The sequence below is a fragment of the Salvelinus namaycush genome, chromosome 23 (assembly GCF_016432855.1).
Source record: "Salvelinus namaycush isolate Seneca chromosome 23, SaNama_1.0, whole genome shotgun sequence".
NCBI classification, from domain to species: Eukaryota; Metazoa; Chordata; class Actinopteri; order Salmoniformes; family Salmonidae; genus Salvelinus; species Salvelinus namaycush.
The window spans coordinates 7,989,549-8,011,436 of record NC_052329.1 but is presented as its reverse complement, the minus strand read 5'-3'; the positions used below and the strand labels follow the sequence as shown (position 1 = coordinate 8,011,436).

The 21,888-nt window shown below is 44.1% G+C and overlaps 1 protein-coding gene across 1 annotated transcript in view; it reads left to right on the top strand.

Annotated features, from left to right (window-relative positions):
• Window positions 1-21,888, top strand: part of LOC120018054 (kelch-like protein 24) — a 48,933-nt gene that overhangs the window by 17,367 nt on the left and 9,678 nt on the right. The window contains exon 6 of the mRNA XM_038961016.1: window positions 21,313-21,501. Coding sequence (XP_038816944.1) covers window positions 21,313-21,501 — 189 coding nt within the window. The remainder of the gene's footprint in view (window positions 1-21,312; window positions 21,502-21,888) is intronic.

Genomic DNA, 21,888 nt, shown 5'->3' with positions numbered 1-21,888 from the left:
AAACACTTAAAACTCTACTCCTCTGGCACCGAAGGACCAATCATTACAAAACTTGATATGTGGCATCTATGGACAAAGGACCCTCAATGCAATAATTTCCAGACTAGTACCTAAAACAACATGGCCACTATTGATCAATAAACATTTATGTGGGCGTGGTCTGGCACATAAATGCATATAAATCAGTCAAGGATATTTGTATTGTAACACAATTTGGTACACATGTTGCAAACACTGTCAAGACTCAACATATGCAAGAACATTCATATCGACCACACGGTGGCGCTACAATGGAAACATGTTTTGTTGCTGTCATTATAGTCTAGTTTGAATTGTTGTCACTAATTGGCTAATTGGCTAATTGGCCCAAGGGCTCCATCATTCTTGGGGGACTGTTACCTTGTTTTTTGTTATCGTTATTCATTATTCACTATGTATTCTTTATATATCCATTATCGCTCTCAATGCTGGGCAAAGTACATATATATATGATCTTAATTGGATCACTCTTTTGTTGCTGAGAATTTTATTTTTGGTATTTTTTAAGGATCCCCCTTAGCTGTTACAAAAGCAGCTACTCTTCCTGGGGTCCAAAAATAGAAAAGAGGGCCTAGAGAGCTGCCCTGCGGTACACCACACCCTATATGTTTGGCATTAGAGAAGCTTGAAAAACCATAAAACATATGTTTCTCAACAATAGGTTATGGTCAATAATATCAAAGGCTGCACTGAAATCTAATAGCACAGCTCCCACAATCTTCTTACTATCAATTTCTTTCAACCAATCATCAGTCATTTGTGTCAGTGCAGTACATTTTTTAAAACTTATCTATTGTTTTCTTAACACTTTTCTTAAAACTGCATTGTTGGTTAAGGGCTTGTAAGTAAACATTTCACTGTCAGGTGTTGTATTCGGCGCATGTGACAAATACAATTTGATTTGATTTGAAGCTGATATGTCTGTTGTTAGAACCAGTAAAGGCTGCTTCACCACTCTTGGGTAGTGGAATGACTTTGGCTTCCCTCCAGATCAGCCTAATTTACATAAATTAACTGAAAACACGCAATAACACACAGCAGTATTAACAGTTAATGTATTAACAGTTATTAACATATTTACAGTCTTGCACTTTTAATGTAGCCTAATTTTGCCCAGCTAATAGCCTAACCACCAGTCAAGCAACATTATGGATTTAACATCCTGTTGCTGCAGGATTATTTTGCTGCGACAATACTGGTCAAATTAAGATCCTACATCTGTAAGCAGGTGATCTCCCTGTACCTCTCAATGGGATAATTTAGTCCTATTTTAAAACTTGAAGGATGCATCCTTACTTTATCCCCTTCCTTGAATCACTTATTTGACATGATTGAGAAATTGTAGCAATATTGAACATTTGGACATACAGTTGAAGTCGGAAGTTTACAGTCGTGGCCAAAAGTTTTGAGAATGACACATATTCATTTTCACAAAGTCTGCTGCCTCAGTTTAAATGATGACAATTTGCATATACTCCATAATGTTATGAAGAGTGATCAGATGAATTGCAATTAATTGCAAAGTCCCTCTTTGCCATGCAAATGAACTGAATCCCCCAAAAACATTTCCACTGCATTTCAGCCCTGCCACAAAAGAACCAGCTGACATCATGTCAGTGATTCTCTCGTTAACAGGTGTGAGTGTTGACGAGGACAAGGCTGGAGATCACTCTGTCATGCTGATTGAGTTTGAATAACAGACTGGACGCTTCAAAAGGAGGGTGGTGCTTCGAATCATTGTTCTTCCTCTGTCAACCATGGTTACCTGCAAGGAAACACGTGGCGTCATCATCGCTTTGCACACAAAGGGCTTCACAGGCAAGGATATTGCTGCCAGTAAGATTGCACCTAAATCAACCATTTATCGGATCATCAAGAACTTCAAGGAGAGCGGTTCAGTTGTTGTGAAGAAGGCTTCAGGGCGCCCAGGAAAGTCCAGCAAGCGCCAGGATCGTCTCCTAAAGTTGATTCAGCTGCGGGATCGGGGCACCACCAGTACAGAGCTTGCTCAGGAATGGCAGCAGGCAGGTGTGAGTGCATCGGCACGTACGGTGAGGTAAAGACTTTTGGAGGATGGCCTGGCGTCAAGAAGGGCAGCAAAGAAGCCACTTCTCTCCAGGAAAAACATCAGGGACAGACTGATATTCTGCAAAAGGTACAGGGATTGGACTGCTGAGGACAGGGGTAAAGTCATTTTCTCTGATGAATCCCCTTTCCGATTGTTTGGGGCATCTGGAAAAAAAGCTTGTCTGGAGAAGACAAGGTGAGCGCTACCATCAGTCCTGTGTCATGCCAACAGTAAAGCATCCTGAGACCATTCATGTGTGGGGTTGCTTCTCAGCCAAGGGAGTGGGCTAACTCACAATTTTGCCTAAGAACACAGCCATGAATAAAGAATGGTACCAACACATCCTCCGAGAGCAACTTCTCCCAACCATCCAGGAACAGTTTGGTGACGAACAATGCCTTTTCCAGCATGGTGGAGCACCTTGCCATAAGGAAAAAGTGATAACTAAGTGGCTCGGAGAACAAAACATCGATATTTTGGGTCCATGGCCAGGAAACTCCCCAGACCTTAATCCCATTGAGTACTTGTGATCAAGAGGCGGGTGGACAAACAAAAACCCACAAATTCTGACAAACTCCAAGCATTGATTATGCAAGAATGGGCTGCCATCAGTCAGGATGTGGCCCAGAAGTTAATTGACAGCATGCCAGGGCGGATTGCAGAGTTCTTGAAAAAGAAGGGTCAACACTGCAAATATTGACTCTCTGCATCAACTTAATGTAATTGTCAATAAAAGCCTTTGACACTTATGAAATGCGTGTAATTATACTTCAGTATTCCATAGTAATATCTGACAAAAATATCTAAGACACTGAGGCAGCAGACTTGGTGAAAATGTATATTTGTGTCATTCTCAAAACTTTTGGCCACGACTGTACATACACCTTAGCCAAATACATTTAAACTCAGTTTTTCACAATCCCTGACATTTAATCTGAGTAAAAATTCCCTGTCTTAGGTCAGTTAGGACCACCACTTTATTTTAAGAATGAAATGTCAGAATAATAGTAGAAAGAATGATTTATTTCAGCTTTTATTTCTTTCATCACATTCTCAGTGGGTCAGAAGTTAACATACACTCAATTAGTATTTGGTAACATTTTCTTTAAATTGTTTAACTTGGGTCAAACGTTTTAGGTAGCCTTTTAGGTAGCCTTCTACAAGCTTCCCACAATAAGTTGGGTGAATTTTGTCCCATTCCTCTTGACAGAGCTGGTGTAACTGAGTCAGGTTTGTAGGCCTCCTTCCTCGCAAATGTTTTTTTCAGTTCTTCCCGCAAATTTTCAATAGGATTGAGGTCAGGGCTTTGTCATGGCCACTCCAATATGTTTACTTTGTTGTCCTCAAGCCATTTTGCTACAACTTTGGAAGTATGCTTGGGGTCATTGTCCATTTGGAACACCCATTTGCGACCAAGCGACCAAGCTTTAACTTCCTGACTGATTTCTTGAGATGTTGCTTCAATATATCCACATAATTTTCCATCCTCATGATGACGTCTATTTTAAGAATTTCACCAGTCCCTCCTGCAGCAAAGCACCCCCACAACATGATGCTGCCACCCGCGTGCTTCACGGTTGGGATGGTGTTCTTTGGCTTGCAATCCTCCCCCTTTCTCCTTCAAACATTATGATGGTCATTATGGCCAAACAATTCTATTTTTGTTTCTTCAGACCAGAGGACATTTCTCCAAAAATTACAATCTTTGTCCCCATGTGCAGTTGCAAACCATAGTCTGGCTTTTTTATGGCAGTTTTGAGCAGTGGCTTCTTCCTTGCTGAGCGGCCTTTAAGGTTATGTCGATATAGGACTTGTTTTACTGTGGATATAGATAATTTTGTACCTGTTTCCTCCAGCATCTTCACAAGGTCCTTTGCTGTTGTTCTGGGATTGATTTGCACTTTTCGCACCAAAGTTCGTTCATCTCTTGGAGACAGAACGCGTCTCCTTCCTAAGCGGTATGATGGCTGCGTGGTCCCATGATGTTTATAGTTGCGTACTATTGTTTGTACAGATGAACGTGGTACCTTCAGGTGTTTGGAAATTGCTCCCAAGGATGAACCAGACTCGTGGAGGTCTACAATTTTTTTTCTGAGGTCTTGGCTGATTTCTTTAGATTTTCCCATGATGTCAAGCAAAGAGGCACTGAGGTTGAAGGTAGGCCTAGAAATAAATCCACAGGTACACCTCCAATTGACTCAAATGATGTCAATTAGCCTAACAGAAGCTTCTAAAGCCATGACATAATTTTCTGGAATTTTCCAAGCTGTTTAAAGGCACAGTCAACTTACTGTATATAAACTTCTGACCCACTGGAATTGTGATACAGTGAATTATAAGTGAAATAATCTGTCTGTAAACAATTGTTGAGAAATTACTTGTGTCATGCACAAAGTAGATGTCCTAACCGACTTGCCAAAACTATAGTTTGTTAACAAGAAATTTGTGGAGTGGTTGAAAAACAAGTTTTAATGACTCCAACCTAAGTGTTTGTATACTTCCGACTTCAACTGTAGCATTTGTACATAGAGTAAGTGCTACTGAATGTGTTAATGAATTGGTATACTAGCAATGCCAGATGTTTTCCATAACTACTAAGCCAAACTGCTTGCCGCTACTGTATGGTACAGTAGGTATGGTAGCTGGCAGCAGTTAATTAGCAGTTAGGGAAGGTGTCTGGCATCGGGTGTATCCATGCAAACAGTCAATTAGAGTGTCTGCCAAGAAGAGAGAAAAAAACGTTACAGGAAGACAAGCAAACGTTACCTGGAAAATCAACTTTTGTGACAGAGCTGTAACTGTATTTTCGCTTGGCTGATGAAACAGTGCAACATAGTTTCAGAAGGATCAACATGTTTCGCAATCCTGCTAGATTCTTTGGAAATTAACACGTCTTGATTGTTAAAGGAAATTCCCACATTATGCTTACCTGGCCTAGTTTGAGTATCAGTCTCTTTGGCACATGACATGGAGTACAGGGAGTGGATTATCTAAAGAGACTGCCACTCAGACTATACCTGGCCTGACTATAACCTGAGGAATCACACAACTCTGAGTGTTTTAGGTGACAAGCCAAATTTCTTCAGCCTCCTGAGGTTGAAGAGGCACTGTTGCGCCTTCTTCACCATGCTGTCTGTGTGGGTGGACCATTTCAGTTTGTCTGTGATGTGTACGCCGAGGAATTAAAACTTTCCACCTTCTCCACTACTGTCCCATCGATGTGGATAGGGAGGTGCTCCCTCTGCTGTTTCCTGAAGTCCACAATCATCTCCTTTGCTTTGTTGACGTTGAGTGTGAGGTTATTTTCCTGACACCACACTCCGAGGGCCCTCACCTCCTCGCTGTAGGTCGTCTCGTTGTTGTTGGTAATCAAGCCCACCACTGTAGTGTCATCTGCAAACTTGATGATTGAGTTGGATGCGCGGTCATGGGTGGACAGGGAGTACAGGAGAGGGCAGGGAACTCACCCTTGTGGGGCCCCAGTGTTGAGGATCAGCGGGGTGGAGATGTTGTTTCTTACCCTCACCACCTGGGGGCGGCCCGTCAGAAAGACCAAGACCCAGTTGCACAGTGCGGGGTCGAGACCTAGGGTCTCGAGCTTAATGACGAGTTTTGAAGGTACTATGGTGTTAAATGCTGAGCTGTAGACAATGAACAGCATTCTTACATAGGTATTCCTCTTGTCCAGATGGATAGGGCAGTGTGCAGTGTGATGGCGATTGCGTCGTCTGTGGACCTATTGGGGCGGTAAGCAAATTGGAGTGGGTCTAGGGTATCAGGTAGGGTGGAGGTGATATGATCCTTGACTAGTCTCTCAAAACACTTCAGGATGACAGAAGTGAGTGCTACGTGGCGTTAGTAATTTAGTTCAGTTACCTTAGCTTTCCTGGAACAGGGACAGTGGTGGTCATCTTGAAGCATGTGGGCACAGCGGTCTGGGATAGGGATTGATTGAATATGTCCATAAACACACCAGCCAGCTGGTCTGCGCATGCTCTGAGGACGTGGCTAGGGTTGCCGTCTGGGCCGGCAGCCTTGCGAGGGTTAACACGTTTAAATGTTTTACTCACGTTGGCCACTATGAAGGAGAGCCCACAGGCTTTGGTAGCGGGCCGTGTCAGTGGCACTGTATTATCCTCAAAGCGAGCAAAGAAGTTGTTTAATTTGTCTGGGAGCAAGACGTCGATGTCCGCGACGGTGCTGGTTTTCTTTTTGTAATCCGTGGCTGACTGTAGACCCTGCCACACACGTCTCGTGTTTGAGCTGTTGAATTGCGACTCTACTTTGTCTCTATACTGACGCTTTGCTTGTTTGATTGCCTTGCGGAGGGAATAGCTACACTGTTTGTATTCAGTCATGTTTCCAGTCGCCTTGCCATGATTAAAAGCGGTGGTTCGCGCTTTCAGTTTTGCGCGAATGCTGGCATCAATCCACGGTTTCTAGTTAGGGAAGGTTTTAATAGTCACAGTGGGTACAACATCACCAATGCACTTGCTAATAAACTCGCTCACTGAGTCAGCGTATACATCAGTGTTATTGTCTGATGCATCAGACAATAACACTGATGTATACGCTGACTCAGTGAGCGAGTTTATTTGCAAGTGCATTGGTGATGTTGTACCCAGTCCACGTGATCCAAGCAATCTTGAAGTGTGGAATCCAATTGGTCAGACCAGCGTTGGATAGACCTGAGCACGGGCGTTTCCTGTTTTAGTTTCTGTCTTGGTCAATTGAGTCGTGGTCAGATTTGCCGAAGGAAGGGCGGGGGAGGGCTTTGTATGCATCGCGGAAGTTAGAGTAGCAATGGTCCAGAATGCTACCAGCCCGTGTCACGCATTCGATATGCTGATAGAATTTAGGAAGCCTTGTTCTCAGATTATCTTTGTTAACCCCCAGTTACAATAAAGACCCTGAAATCAGTTGAAATCAACTGAAATGACCTGAAATAATTTGAAATCTACTGAAATGAAATGAAGAGGGTGTATTATAGTAGAATGAGAACGAGTGTATATACAGTAGTTGTCCACTTCCTGGATGTGATGTGTCATTGGTCAGCCACAGGCAGAGAAAAAAAGGTTAGTCATGTCCTCTCCCTCCATTCTCTTAATAGATGTCCCCTCTCCTTAATAGGTGTCCACTCCCGCCATCCTCTTAATAGGTGTCCCGTCCCCTTTATAGGTGTCCCCTCCCTCCATTGTCTTTATAGGTGTCTCCTCCCCTTTATAGGTGTTCCCTCCCTCTATCCTCTTAATAGGTGTCCTCTCCCCTTTATAGGTGTTCCATCCCCTTTATAGGTGTCCCCTCCCCTTTATAGGTGTTCCCTCCCCTTTATAGGTGTTCCATCCCCTTTATAGGTGTCCCCTCCCCTTTATAGGTGTCCCCTCCCCTTTATAGGTGTTCCCTCCCCTTTATAGGTGTTCCCTCCCCTTAATAGGTGTTCCCTCCCCTTTATAGGTGTTCCCTCCCCTATCCTCTTAATAGGTGAGCTGATTCCTAAAGCAAACTGCCATATCTGGTTTGATCCAATCCAGCTGTTTCACCATGTCTCACTCTTCATCCCAGCTAAAACCATGACCTTTACTTGCATCTTGCCAATGTGAAGTGAATTGGAGTGAAACAAATGTAACAGTGGGTCCAATTTATTAGTATGTGTTTCCTCTGTGCCTAGTGGTTTTCATTAGTGAATACCTCATTGGATCAGACTGTAAGTCTGAATGTATTGTAATGTTTTTAAAATGGTATAAACTGCCTTAATTTAGCTGGACCCCAGGAAGAGTAGCCTTGGCAGCAGCTAATGGGGATCCATAATAAATACAAACTGAAAACCTGACTGGTTCTCAACAGTGTCCTATTATAGTGAAATAGAATGACAAGCTGATTGGAAACCATATCTGCCCTGTTGTTTTAACCATGCCTTTGTTTTTAAAGTATGTACTTTAATTGCTCTGGTGTGTTAGTTTCAAGGGTTACGTCACTGTATAACACTGGTGTGTGTGAGTGCGAGTGTGCGTGCGTGCGTGTGTGTGTGTGCGTGGGCACGCGTGTTTGCATGTTGTATAGCTGGTTACTTCATTGTATTGTGGTGAGCCGTGCCTGTAGGGTGTTGTCATAATAAGACCAATGCAGACTGGCCTCATTCAGGCCTTGTTGAGCCAGAGAAAGGCTGTTTGCGCAATTGCTGGAAATCACAACACACCGCCCATGTGATGCCTTTACTGACAGCCCATGTTGCACCAATTCAGCCCAAATTCTTCCAAGGACCTTGTAGAGATGTGTGTGTGCGTATCGGATTCATGACATCTTCTGAGTTTACGGCCTGCTTTCTCTGACTCAGGCTATTAAAATGTCCATTTGTCATCTAGACATTTAGTCAACATTACTAGAGTACCAAGTAATAACAGCATTCTTACATTAGTGGCCTTTCTTTGTCTTTCTGTCTTTGTCTTTCTGTCTGCCTTTCTTTGTCTTTCTGTCTGTCTTTCTGTCTGTCTTTCTGTCTGTCTTTCTGTTCTCCCAGGACCCTTATCCTTTTTTCTGTTTTTCTGTTGTTTCTCTTTTCGTCTCTCTTTCCCTCTTTTTGTCCGTCTCTCTCTTCTTGACCAGATCTGAGAGGGAGCTTGTTTGATGTCCTTAAAGATTCTGTCTATTCAACAATAATGTTTTTACTGTAGCTCTGTACCTTAGTAAAGGGTTTGAACCATCGTAAAGAAAATGTATTTTTACACCCCTTCTATCCTGTTTAAAAAAAAAATCTCTGCTCCCACTTATCTCAAGCCCTGTATCTCTTCTGCCGTTATGGTTTTCCCGTATGTTTGTTCCTCTTCTCCAAAGGCTGTCTGGATGAGTATAATGCTGTGTTCTTAGTAATTTCCTCTTTATATTTTTGTTCCTGTTGCTAGAGGGCTGGAGCCACCAACTTCCCTGCTGTTACTGTCCTGCTGTAAACTGTTATTTTAGATTTCTCCAAAGAGGAGTTATATAGAGATCCAATTGAATACATTGTGCAGACTGATTGGCATCACATACCGTTTTGAGCTGACCCTTGGATGGCATTGTAACCCAATAAACTTGATATAAATTATACACACAGAGAGACACACAATTGTAGGAGCTGTGCGTCGTGACTGCAGTCCTTGTCTTCCTCCCAAATGGCACTCTATTCCCTATGTAGTGCACTACTTTTGACCAGAGCCCGATGATCCTATGGTCAAAAGTAGTGCACTAAATAGGGAACAGGGCACCATTTTGGACACTGTCCCCTAACTTCCTGCTGGACGGGTTTCCTGCCAGAGATAGTAATGTAGGTCAGCTCTTGTTTTGCTCTCTCTGGAACATGCTGTGCCCAGCCACGGCTGTCCTCCTCTCTACCACGGATGCTGCACTGTGTTGGACATGCTTAACTATACTGGATCAGAAGTCCCCACAACAATGATAAACAAACAAAAATTCTACCAACTGGGGACATTTTGTTTGTTTGTTTCGAGGGGGTTTAGGGGTTAAGTTTAGAATTTGTGTTAGTGTCAGGAGTTAAAGGTTAGGGTTAGTGGTTAAAGGTTAGGGTTAAGTTTAGGTTTTGGGGTTAGGGTTAGGGTTAGGGTTAGGTGAAGGATTAGGGGTTAGGGAACGTAGGATTCTGAATGGGAATCAATTCTGTGTCCCCACAAGGTTAGTTAAACAATACTGTGTGTGTGTGTGTGTGTGTGTGTGTGTGTGTGTGTGTGTGTGTGTGTGTGTGTGTGTGTGTGTGTGTGTGTGTGTGTGTGTGTGTGTTTATCGAGGGTGTGAGGTGTTTATGGTGAGTGTGTGAGTTGGATGAGATGGAGGGGGAACTGATCCAACCCTGCCCTTCCTCTCAGCCCCTAAAGGCTGTTTGTCTGTCCTCAGAGAGGGGATGAGGGATCCAGCCCTTCCCTTCCTCTCAGACCCTAAAGGCTGTTTGTCTGTCCTCAGAGAGGGCAAGAGGGATCCAGCCCTTCCTCTCAGATCCTAAAGGCTGTTTGTCTGTCCTCAGAGAGGGGAAGAGGGATCCAGCCATACCCTTCCTCTCAGACCCTAAAGGCTGTTTGTCTGTCCTCAGAGAGGGGAAGAGGGATCTAGCCCTTCCCTTCCTCTCAGACCCTAAAGCATGTTTGTCTGTCCTCAGAGAGGGGAAGAGGGATCCAGCCCTTCCCTTCCTCTCAGACCCTAAAGCCTGTTTGTCTGTCCTCAGAGAGGGGAAGAGGGATCCAGCCCTTCCCTTCCACTCAGCCCCTAAAGGCTGTTTGTCTGTCCTCAGAGAGGGGAAGAGGGATCCAGCCCTTCCTCTCAGACCCTAAAGGCTTCGGCATGCTTCGGTTTGGCTGGCTCCTAGGCAAACCAAATGAGTATGCTCGCATACCTTCAACCTTCGCTTGAAAAGACCTTCGCTTGAAAAATTAGAAAAAACATCAATAGTACTGTTTGTCCATCTTGAGACGCTGTAGCCAAAATAGTCCAAATTAATGTAAAATAATCTAAGATAACTCTAAGAAATCTGTGATTAATTTTGATTTTAGTCGAGCAATTTTACATCTTACTAGGATGTTTGGTGCAGTATTTCTCAAGTGAAAAAATGTGCATGAAAACAATTCATGTATCGTTGAATTCCAACACTTCATTGAATAATCCCTACTGTTGACCAATCACCGACGAAGGGTCGTAGACTTCGACTACCGAACTTTGACTTGCCACTAGAATTTTTTTTGTGTTTGTATGAACAGCCGAAAAAAAACCTTGCTGTAGGCCAAAAAGGAAGAAAAACGTCACAAAATGTCGTCATAATATACAGTGCGTTCTGAAAGTATTCCGACCCCTTCACATTTTTCCACATTTTGTTACGTTACAGCTGTGTTCTAAAATGGATTCAATAAATTATTTTCCTCATCAATCTACACACAATATCCCATAATGACAGAGGGAAAACAGGTTTTTAGAAATTGAAGCAAATTTATAAAAAAATAAATATACAAAATACCTTATTTACATAAGTATTCAGACACTTTGCTATGAGACTTGAAATTGAGCTCAGGTGCATCCTGTTTCCATTGATCGTCCTTACCCGTGGTACATTCAATTGATTGTACATGATTTGGAAAGACACACGCCTGTCTATATAAGATCCCACAGTTGAAAGTGCATGTCAGAGCAATAACCAAGCCATGAGGTCGAAGGAATTGTCCGTAGAGCTCCGAGACAGGATTGTGTCGAGGCACAGATCTGGGGAAAAGTACCAAAACATGTCTGCAGCATTGAAGATCCCCAAGAACTCAGTGCCCTTCATCATTCTTAAATGGAAGAAGTTTGGAACCACCAAGACTCTTCCTAGAGCTGGCCGTCCGGCCAAACTGAGCAATCGGGGGAGAATGGCCTTGGTCAGGGAGTTGACCATCCTCCCATCTCCTCTGTGGAGATGGGAGAAGCTTCTTGAAGGACAACCATCTCTGCAGCACTCCACCAATCAGGCCGTTATGGTAGAGTGGCCAGACAGAAGTTACACCTCAGTAAAAAGCACGACAGTCAGCTTGGAGTTTGCCAAAAGGCACCTAAATGACTCTCAGACCATGAGAAACAAGATTCTCTGGTCTGATGAAACCAGATTGAGCTCCTGAATGCCAAGCGTCACATCTGGAGGGAACCTGGCACCATCCCTACGGTGAAACATGGTGGTGGCAGCTTAATGCTGTGGGGATGTTCTTCAGCGGCAGGGACTGGGAGACTAATCAGGATCGAGGGAAATATGAACGGAGCAAAGTACAGAGAGATCCTTCATGAAACCCTGCTCCAGAGCGCTCAGGACCTCAGACTGGGGCAAAGGTTCACCCTCCACCAGGACAATGACCCTAAGTACACAGCCAAGACAATGCAGGAGTGGCTTCGGGACAAGTTTCTGAATGTCCTTGAGTGGCCCAGCCAGAGCCCGGACTTGAACCCGATCAAACTTCTCTGGAGAGACCTGAAAATAGCTGTCCAGCGACGCTCCCCATTCAACCTGACAGAGCTTGAGAGGATCTGCAGAGAAGAATTTGAGAAACTCCCCAAATACAGGTGTGTCAAGCTTGCAGTGTCATACCCAAGAAGACAAGAGACTGTAAGCGCTTCCAAATGTGCTTCAACAAAGTACTGAGTAAAGGGTCTGAATACTTATGTAAACTTTAAGGACTTTAATGCAGGCTAACTTAAATCCGTTTTACCTAATTTCTAGCAGCATGTCACATGTGCAACCAGAGGGAAAAAGACTCTAGACCACCTTTACTCCACACACAGAGATGCATACAAAGCTCTCCCTCGCCCTCCATTTGGTAAATCTGACCATAATACTATCCTCCTGATTCCTGCTTACAAGCGAAAACTAAAGTAGGAAGTACCAGTGACTCGCTCAATACGGAAGTGGTCAGATAACGCGGATGCTATGCTACAGGACTGTTTTGCTAGCACAGACTGGAATATGTTCCGAGTTTCATCCAATGGCATTGAGGAGCATACCACCCCAGTCACCGGCTTCATCAATAAGTACATCAACGACGTCATCCCCACACTGAATGTACGTACATATCCTAACCAGAAGCCATGGATTACAGGCAACATCTGCACCGAGCTAAAGGCTAGAGCTGCCGCTTTCAAGGAGCGGGACACTAATCTGGACGCTTAAAGGAAATCCCGCTATGCCCTCAGACGAACCATCTAACAGGCAAAGCGTAAATACAGGACTAAGATTGAATCCTACTACACCGGCTCTGACACTCTCCGGATGTGGCAGGGCTTGCAAACTATTACGGATTACAAAGGGAAACCCAGCCACGAGGTGCCCAGTGGCACGAGCCTACCAGACAAGCTAAATGCCTTTTATGCTTGCTTCGAGACAAGCAACACTGAAGTATGCATGAGAGCACCAGCTGTTCCGGATGACAGTGTGATCACTCTCCTCATAGCCGATGTGAACAGGACCTTTAAACAGGTCAACATTCACAAGGCCACGGGGCCAGACAGATTACCAGGACGTGTACTCAGAGCATGCGCAGACCAACTGGCAAGTGTCTTCACTGACATCTTTTACCTGACCGAGTCTGTAATACCTACATGTTTCAAGCAGACCACCATAGTCTCTGTGCCCAAGAAAGCGAAGGTAACCGCCTAAATGACTACCGCCCAATGGCACTCACGTCGGTAGTCATGAAGTGCTTTGAAAGGCTGGTCATGACTCACATCAACACCATCATCCCGGAAACCCTATACCCACTCCAATTCACATACCGCCCCAACAGATCCACAGATGATGCAATCTCAATCGCACTCCACATAGCCCTTTCCCACGTGGACAAAAGGAACATCTATGTGAGAATGCTGTTCATTGACTACAGCTCAGCGTTCAACACCATAGTGCCCACAAAGCTCATCACTAAGCTAAGGACCCTGGGAAAAAACACCTCCCTCTGCAACTGGATCCTGGACTTCCTGACGGGCCGCCTCCAGGTGGTAAGGGTAGGCAACAACACATCTGCCACGCTGATCCTCAACACGGGGGTCCCTCAGGGATGCGTGCTTAGTCCCCTACTGTACACCATGTTCACTCACGACTGTGTGACCAAGCATGACTCCAACACCATCATTAAGTTTGCTGACGACACAACCGTGGTAGGCCTGATCACCGACAACGATGAGACAGCCTATAGGGAGGAGGTCAGAGAATTGGCAGTGTGGTTCCAGGACAACAACCTCTCCCTCAACGTAAGCAAGACAAAGGAGCTGATTGTGACTACAGGAAAAGGAGGGCCGAACACACCCCCATTCACATCAACGGGGCTTTTGTGGAGTGAGTCGAGAGTTTCAAGTTCCTTAGTGTCCACATCACCAGCAAACTATCATAGTTCAAGCACACCAAGTCAGTCATGAAGAGGGCACGACAACACCTTTTCCCCCTCAGGACAGAAAATATTTGGTATGGGTCCCCAGATCCTCAAAAAGTTCTACAGCTGCACCTTCGAGATCATCCAGACTGGTTGGTATGGCAACTGCTCGGCATCCGACCGTAAGGCGCTACAGAGGTTAGTGCGTACGGCCCAGTACATCACTGGGACCAAGCTTCCTGCCATCCAGGACCTAAATACTAGGCGTTGTCAGAGGAAGGCCCAAAAAATTGTCAAAGACTCCAGTCACCGAAGTCATAGACTGTTCTCTCTGCTACCGCATGGGAAGCGGTACCGGAGCGCCAAGCCTAGGTCCAAGAGGCTTCTAAACAGCTTCTATCCCCAAGCCATAAGACTGCTGAACAATTAATCAAATGGCCACCCAGACTATTTACATTTCCCCCCCCCCCCCCCCCCCACACACACACACTGCTGTTACCCGCTGTTTATTATCTATGCATAGTGACTTTATCCCTATCTACATGTACACATTACCTCGACTAACCTGTACCCCCCGCACAAAGACTCAGTGCCGGTAGCCCCTGTGTATAGCCCCGTTATTGTTCTATTTTCTTAACTCTATTTCTTGAACTGCATTGTTGGTTATCGCTTGTAAGTTAGCATTTCACAGTAAGTTCTATACCTGTTGTATTCGGCATATGTTGATGTGACATTTCATTATTTTATATTTTATACATTTGCTAAAATTTCTAAATACCTGTTTTTGCTTTTTCATAATGGGGTATTGTGTGTCGATAAAAAAAAAAATAGGCTGTAACGTAACAAAATGTGTAAAAAGTCATGGGGTCTGAATACTTTCAGAATGCACTGTATACACCTTTACACCTTTGGCCTTTCTAGGGAGTTTTTCTAGCCACCTTGCTTCTACACCTGCATTGCTTGCTGTTTGGGGTTTTAGGCTGGGTTTCTGTACAGCACTTTGAGATATCAGCTGATGTAAGAAGGGCTATATAAATAAATTTGATTTGATTTGATATACACGAACTGTATGTCTGTCCTTGGTGGGGAGAACTATAAAGAGTCCCTTTGTCCTTCTGAGAACTGTGATGCTTTGTTAGCAGCACATGGCTACTCTTGACTCCTGTGTGTAGCATGGTGCGTGGTTTGAACACACACACACACACACACACTTGTTCTCCCTCCCTCCCACCGTGTCCCTGGTTAAAGCCAAGTGTGGCGTAGGGGCTGGAGAGAGAAAGAGTCAATGGGTTTGTTGATTTGGATTTTTTCTCTCTCTCTGTCTCTCTCTCTCTGTCTCTCTCTCTCTCTGTCTCTATCTGTCTCTCTCTCTCTCTGTCTCTCTCTCTCTCGCTGTCTCTCTCTCTCTCTCTCTCTCGCTCTCGCTCTCTGTCTCTCTTTCTGTCTCTCTCTCTCTCTCTCTCTCTCTCTCTTGCTCTCTCTCTCTGTCTCTCTGTCTCTCTCTCTGTCTCTCTCTCTGTCTCTCTCTCTGTCTCTCTCTCTGTCTCTCTCTCTCTCTCTCTCTCTCTCTCTCTCTCTCTCTCTCTCTGTCTCTCTCTCTCTCTCTCTCTTTCTCTCTCTCTCTCTCTCTCTCTCTCTCTCTCTGTCTCTCTCTCTCTCTGTCTCTCTCTCTCTGTCTCTCTCTCTGTCTCTCTCTCTCTGTCTCTCTCTCTCTCGCTCCCTCTCTCTCTCTCTCTCTCTCCCCCTCCCTCCCTCCCTCCCTCCCTCCCATTTCTATCAGTTTGGAATGTAGGCAGAGTTAGGAACTGCCTCAGTTGCTATGCAAATAGCCAGGGGTCTATTATGCTGTCACTGGCTACCCACACAGATCCTCCAGTTGCTCCTCTACCTTACTGACGTGCTCTGAACCCATTAACTTCAACGACTCTTTTCATATTTTGTTTTGCTTAATTGAAGAGAGAAAACAGTTTTAGGTCAAAGGTCAAAGGACAGTGGGCTGGATTCAAACCCATGCCGACTCTGGGATACATGTGTGTCAGGGTCAGCAGCTGTAACCACCGGACCACACAGACCACGCACGGTCAGAGGCTGTAACCACCGGACCACACAGACCACGCACGGTCAGAGGCTGTAACCACCGGACCACACAGACCACGCACGGTCAGAGGCTGTAACCACCGGTCCACACAGACCACGCACGGTCAGAGGCTGTAACCACCGGACCACACAGACCACTGACGGTCAGAGGCTGTAACCACCGGACCACACAGACCACTGACGGTCAGAGGCTGTAACCACCGGACCACACAGACCACTGACGGTCAGAGGCTGTAACCACCGGTCCACACAGGCTCCGGTCAAAGGTTATGTTGTTCTGACCTCTCTGTTGTTGTCATCTGCTGACTCTAACAATAACACACAGCAGAAAAACATTCACATAACTTCACATTCACATATCACCACGTATTATCAGTACACCACATATCACCACGTATCATCAGTACACCACATATCACCACGTATTATCAGTACACCACATATCACCACGTATCATCAGTACACCACATATCACCACGTATCATCAGTACACCACATATCACCATGTATCATCAGTACACCACATATCACCACGTATCATCAGTACACCACATATCACCACGTATCATCAGTACACCACATATCACCACGTATCATCAGTACACCACATATCACCACGTATCATCAGTACACCACATATCACCACGTATCATCAGTACACCACATATCACCACGTGTCATCAGTACACCACATATCACCACGTATCATCAGTACACCACATATCACCACGTATCATCAGTACACCACATATCATTACATAGCATCTTCATCTTCGGTTTTGCTGCTTCAATTCATTAACTGATACTCATAGGAATGTAATTGCTAATTAGACTGATGTTTAACGGCTTGTTGTGGTCCGTGTCTGTCTCGTATTGTAATGAGTTTCTGTGTGATTGATACTTCCCAGAGCCCCCAGAGACTGGATGGACTTTGATGCCAGACCCCAGAGAGAGTGTGTGTGTTTCATAATAATAATATTTGTCCTATATCAACACATTAACAAGTGTGTGTTAATATATTATTCATGTGTGAATTGTTTTTCATATCCCACTGAGACGCCCTCGGAGAGTGGGGTCACGACCAGGGTCTGCCGTGTTAACTTTTACTCCACTACATTCCTAAAGAAAGTAATGTACTTTTTATGTGATACATTTTCCCTGACTACCAAAAGTACATTTTGAATGCTTAGCAGGACAGGAAAATGGTCCATTCACGCACTTATCAAGAGAACATGCCTGGTCATCACTACTGCCTCTGATCTGGCAGACTCACTAAACACACATGCTTTGTTTGTAAATTGTCTCTGAGTGTTGGAGTGTGCCCCTGGCTGTCCATGAATATAAAAAACATGAAAATGGTACCGTCTGGTTTGCGTAATTTAAGGAAGTTTAAATGATTTATACTTTTACATTTGATACTTAAGTATATTTCAGCAAATACATTTACCACGCAGTACGAGGAAGAGCTCGGTTTTGTTGTTTTGAAAAGGTTGTTGTTTTGAAAGTGTATTGTAAAGTTCTTAGTAGCTAGCTAACTTTTTAGTTTGGATCCCACGACGCAGTTGGCGTCAGTTGCTGTGACTGCTAGTCTCTGTTCAGTGATCCTGCCGACCAAGGACGAGTCTGACGAGCTATTTGGCGTTGCAGCTAGCCTAGGTGCTAGCTAGCTGCATATCAAGCTAGCATGGTTTTCTTTAGGGCTTCAACGTAGCCCGTGACTCGGTTAGCCATTGTGGCTGGGACCGCGGATTGTCCCGGGTTTGTGGCTGTCTAGATCCCTGCTGTTTGTTGCTTTCAATCTTTCCTGTGACCTGCCCTGTCGGGACACAAAGAGTTCTACAAGCAGTTGTTACAACAAAATAGCTTCAAGTGTTTCGATGAGTTGAAACTTGAGAACAGCAAGATGTCAGAAATCTGTAAGTCATTGAGAGAGGACATCAGTTCTGTGTGTGAATCCATGATAAACATTGAAGGATAAATCCGACTATCTCGAGGGACAGTCAAGGCAGAAAAACATAGTTGTGAACAGAATTGCAGAATCTCCACATGAGACCTGGATGGAGTCTGAAGACAAAGTGAGGGAAATGATCTCTGAGAAATTGAAGATGGACCACCGGAAGATTGAGGTGGAGCACACCCACAGGACTGGAAAACCCACCACCGACCCAGGTAACAGGCCCAGGCCGATAGTGGTCAAGTTCCTGAGGTTCAAGGACAAGGTAGCTGTTTTGGAAAGAGCCAAGAACTTGAGAGGATCGTATATCTTCCTTAACGAGGACTATCCTGAATCTGTGCGCCAGAAGAGGAAAGAACTGATCCCAGCCATGAAAGTTTCCAGAGCCCGTGGGGACATTGCTTTTATCCGCCATGACAGGCTCATTGTCCACCCTTCCTCCCAGAAGCCTGGAGGGGATGAGAGAGCCAAGCCTATGGGATCGTAGCTTCAATCCCGCAACAGACACACTCACACACCAATTAATTAATGGACTGCTGAAAGTAAAAAATATATATATCTTGCTTTGTTTGCTCTTCAGTATTATGTCTATCTCTGATAAGCTACACAGGAAAGGGCTGAAAATAGCCCATATTATTATATGTAGCCTTAGAAATAAGGTTCATGAAATCAATAACTTGCTATCAGATAACATTCATATATTAGCCATTTCTGAGACTCACTTAGATAATTCATTTGATGATACAGCAGTAGCAATACAAGGATATAACGTCTATAGAAGAGACAGGAAGGCTTATGGGGGAGGTGTTGCTGTATATATTCAGAGCCATATCCCTGTTATGCTTAGAGAAGATCTTATCTGAAGTGTTATTGAAGTGTTGTGGTTGCTGGTTCACTTGGCACATCTAAAGCCTTTTCTTTAGGGGTGTTGCTATAGGCCACCAAGTGCTAACGGTCAGTATCTAAATAATATGTGTGAAATGTTTGATATTGTATGTGATGTAAACAGAGAGGTATACTTTCTCAGGGACCTGAATATTGACTGGTTTTCATCAAGCTGTCCGCTCAAGAGGAAGCTTCTTACTGTCACCGGTGCCTGTAATTTGGTTCAGGTTATTAATCAACCTACCAGGGTGTTTACAAACACTACAGGAACAAGATCATCCACATGTATCGATCACATTTTTACTAATGCTGTAGAAATTTGTTCTAAAGCTATATCCGTACCCATTAGATGCAGTGATCACAGTATAGTGGCTATATCCAGGAAAGTGAAAACAGCTGGGCCTAAAATAGTGTATAAGAGATCATACAAAATATTTTGCTGTGACTCTTATGTGGATGATGTTAAAAGTATTTGTTGGTCTGATGTGATTAATGAGGAGCATCCAGATGCTGCACTTGATGAATTTATGAAATTGCTTCATCCAATTATTGATAAACATGCACCTGTTAAGAAACTGACTTAGAACTGTTAAGGCTCCATGGATTGATGAGGAATTGAAAAATTGTATGGTTGAGATGGGGCAAAGGGAGTGGCTAATAACTCTGGCTGCACATCTGATTGGCTCTCTTACTGCAAATTGAGAAATTATGTGACTGAACTCAACAAAAAGAAGAAGAAACTGTATTATGAAGGCAAGATCAATAATATAAAGAATGGTGGAAAAAAACTTGGAGTACTTTAAATGAAATGATGGGCAGAATGACAAATTCAACTCCATCTTTCATCAAATCAGATGGGTTATCACAAAACCGTTGCCAATTATTTGAATGATTACTTAATTGGAAAAGTGGCCAAACGTAGGCAGGAAATGCCAACAACGAACAGTGAGTCATCGTATTCATGCATAAAAAAATAAATAATGAAAGAAAAGCATTGCAAGTTAGAATTTTGTAAGTTAGTGTGGGAGAGGTGGAAAATGTATTGTTATCGATCAATAATGACAAACCTCCTGGCATTGACAACTTAGATAGAAAGCTATTGAGGATGGTAGCTGACTCTATAGCCACTCCTATCTGTCATATCTTTAATCTGAGCCGAGAGAAAAGTCTTTGTCCTCAAGCCTGGAGGGAAGGCAAAGTAATTCCGCTACCCAAGAGTGTCTATAAGCTTGCTGCCAGCTATTAGCAAACTTTTGGGAAAAATTGTGTTTGACCTAATACAATGCTATTTCTCTGCAAACAAATTAACAACAGACTTTCAGCATGCTTATAGAGAAGGGCACTCAACATGTACTGCACTGACACACATGACTGATGATTGGTTGAAAGAAATTAATAATAAGAAGATTGTGGGAGTTGTACTGTTAGATTTCAGTGCAGCGTTTGATATTATTAACCATAATCTGTTGTTGAAAGAACATATGTGTTATCGCTTTTCAACCTCTGCCATATTGTGGATTCAGAGCTATCTATCTAATAGAACTCAAAGGGTTTTCTTAAATGGAAGCTTCTCTAATGTCAAACATGTAAAGTGTGGTGTACCGCAGGGCAGCTCTCTAGGCCCTCTACTCTTTTCTATTTTTACCAATGACCTGCCACTGGCATTAAACATCAGCAACCACAGCTAATGATGTCACTGAAACCCTTAACAAAGAGTTGCAGCCTGTTTTGGAATGGGTTGCCAGTAACAAACTGGTCCTGAACATCTCTAAAACTAAGAGCATAGTTCCCTAAGTTCTAGACCACAGCTGAATCTGGTAATGAATGGTGTGACTGTTGAACAAGTTGAAGAGGCTAAATTACTTGCCGTTACCTTACATTGTAAACTGTCATGGTCAAAACATGTAGATTCAATGGTTGTAAAGATGGCTAGAGGTCTGTCCGTAATAAAGAGATGCTCTGCTTTTTTGACACACACATGGGCTGGTGGCTTCCTGTAAACAAACCTGTCTCAATGCCACAGACAGTGTCACGGTGGGTTGGCTGTGTCAGTACAGTAAGCCTATTTGAACAGGATTGTGTGCACAGATGAACACCCTCGTCATGGGAATTCCTAATACAGGTGTATGTACATTATAGTCAATGTAAATCAGGGATGGGCAACTCCAGTCCTCAGGTCCTGATTGGTGTCACACTTTTGTCCCAGCCCCAGCTAACACAACTGACTCCAATACAATAATCAACTAATCTTCAGTTTAGAATGCAATTAGTTTAGTCAGCTGTGTTTGCTAGGAATGGGGACAAAGAGTGACACCGTTCCGGCCCCTGAGGACTTGAGTTGCCCATCTGTGATGTAAACGGTAGTCAGTATTGTCTTGTCTTACCACTGTGATTGTATATCTGTACAGGTCTATGCAGTGGGAGGGTATGACGGCCAGAGTCGTTTAAGCAGTGTGGAGTGCTATGATTCCTTCTCTAACCGCTGGACAGAGGTGGCTCCCATGAAGGAGGCAGTCAGTTCACCGGCCGTGTCCAGCTGTGCTGGGAAACTCTTTGTCATCGGCGGAGGGCCAGACGACAACACTTGCTCTGACAAGGTGGGTAGACCCATACACATGGATAACTGACAAGGTGGGTAGACCCATACACATGGATAACTGGCAAGGTGGGTAGACCCATACACATGGATAACTGGCAAGGTGGGTAGACCCATACACATGGATAACTGGCAAGGTGGGTAGACCCATACACATGGATAACTGGCAAGGTGGGTAGACCCATACACATGGATAACTGGCAAGGTGGGTAGACCCATACACATGGATAACTGGCAAGGTGGGTAGACCCATACACATGGATAACTGGCAAGGTGGGTAGACCCATACACATGGATAACTGGCAAGGTGGGTAGAACCATACACATTGATATACAGTTGAAGTCGGAAGTTTACATACACTTAGGTTGGAGTCATTAAAACTCGTTT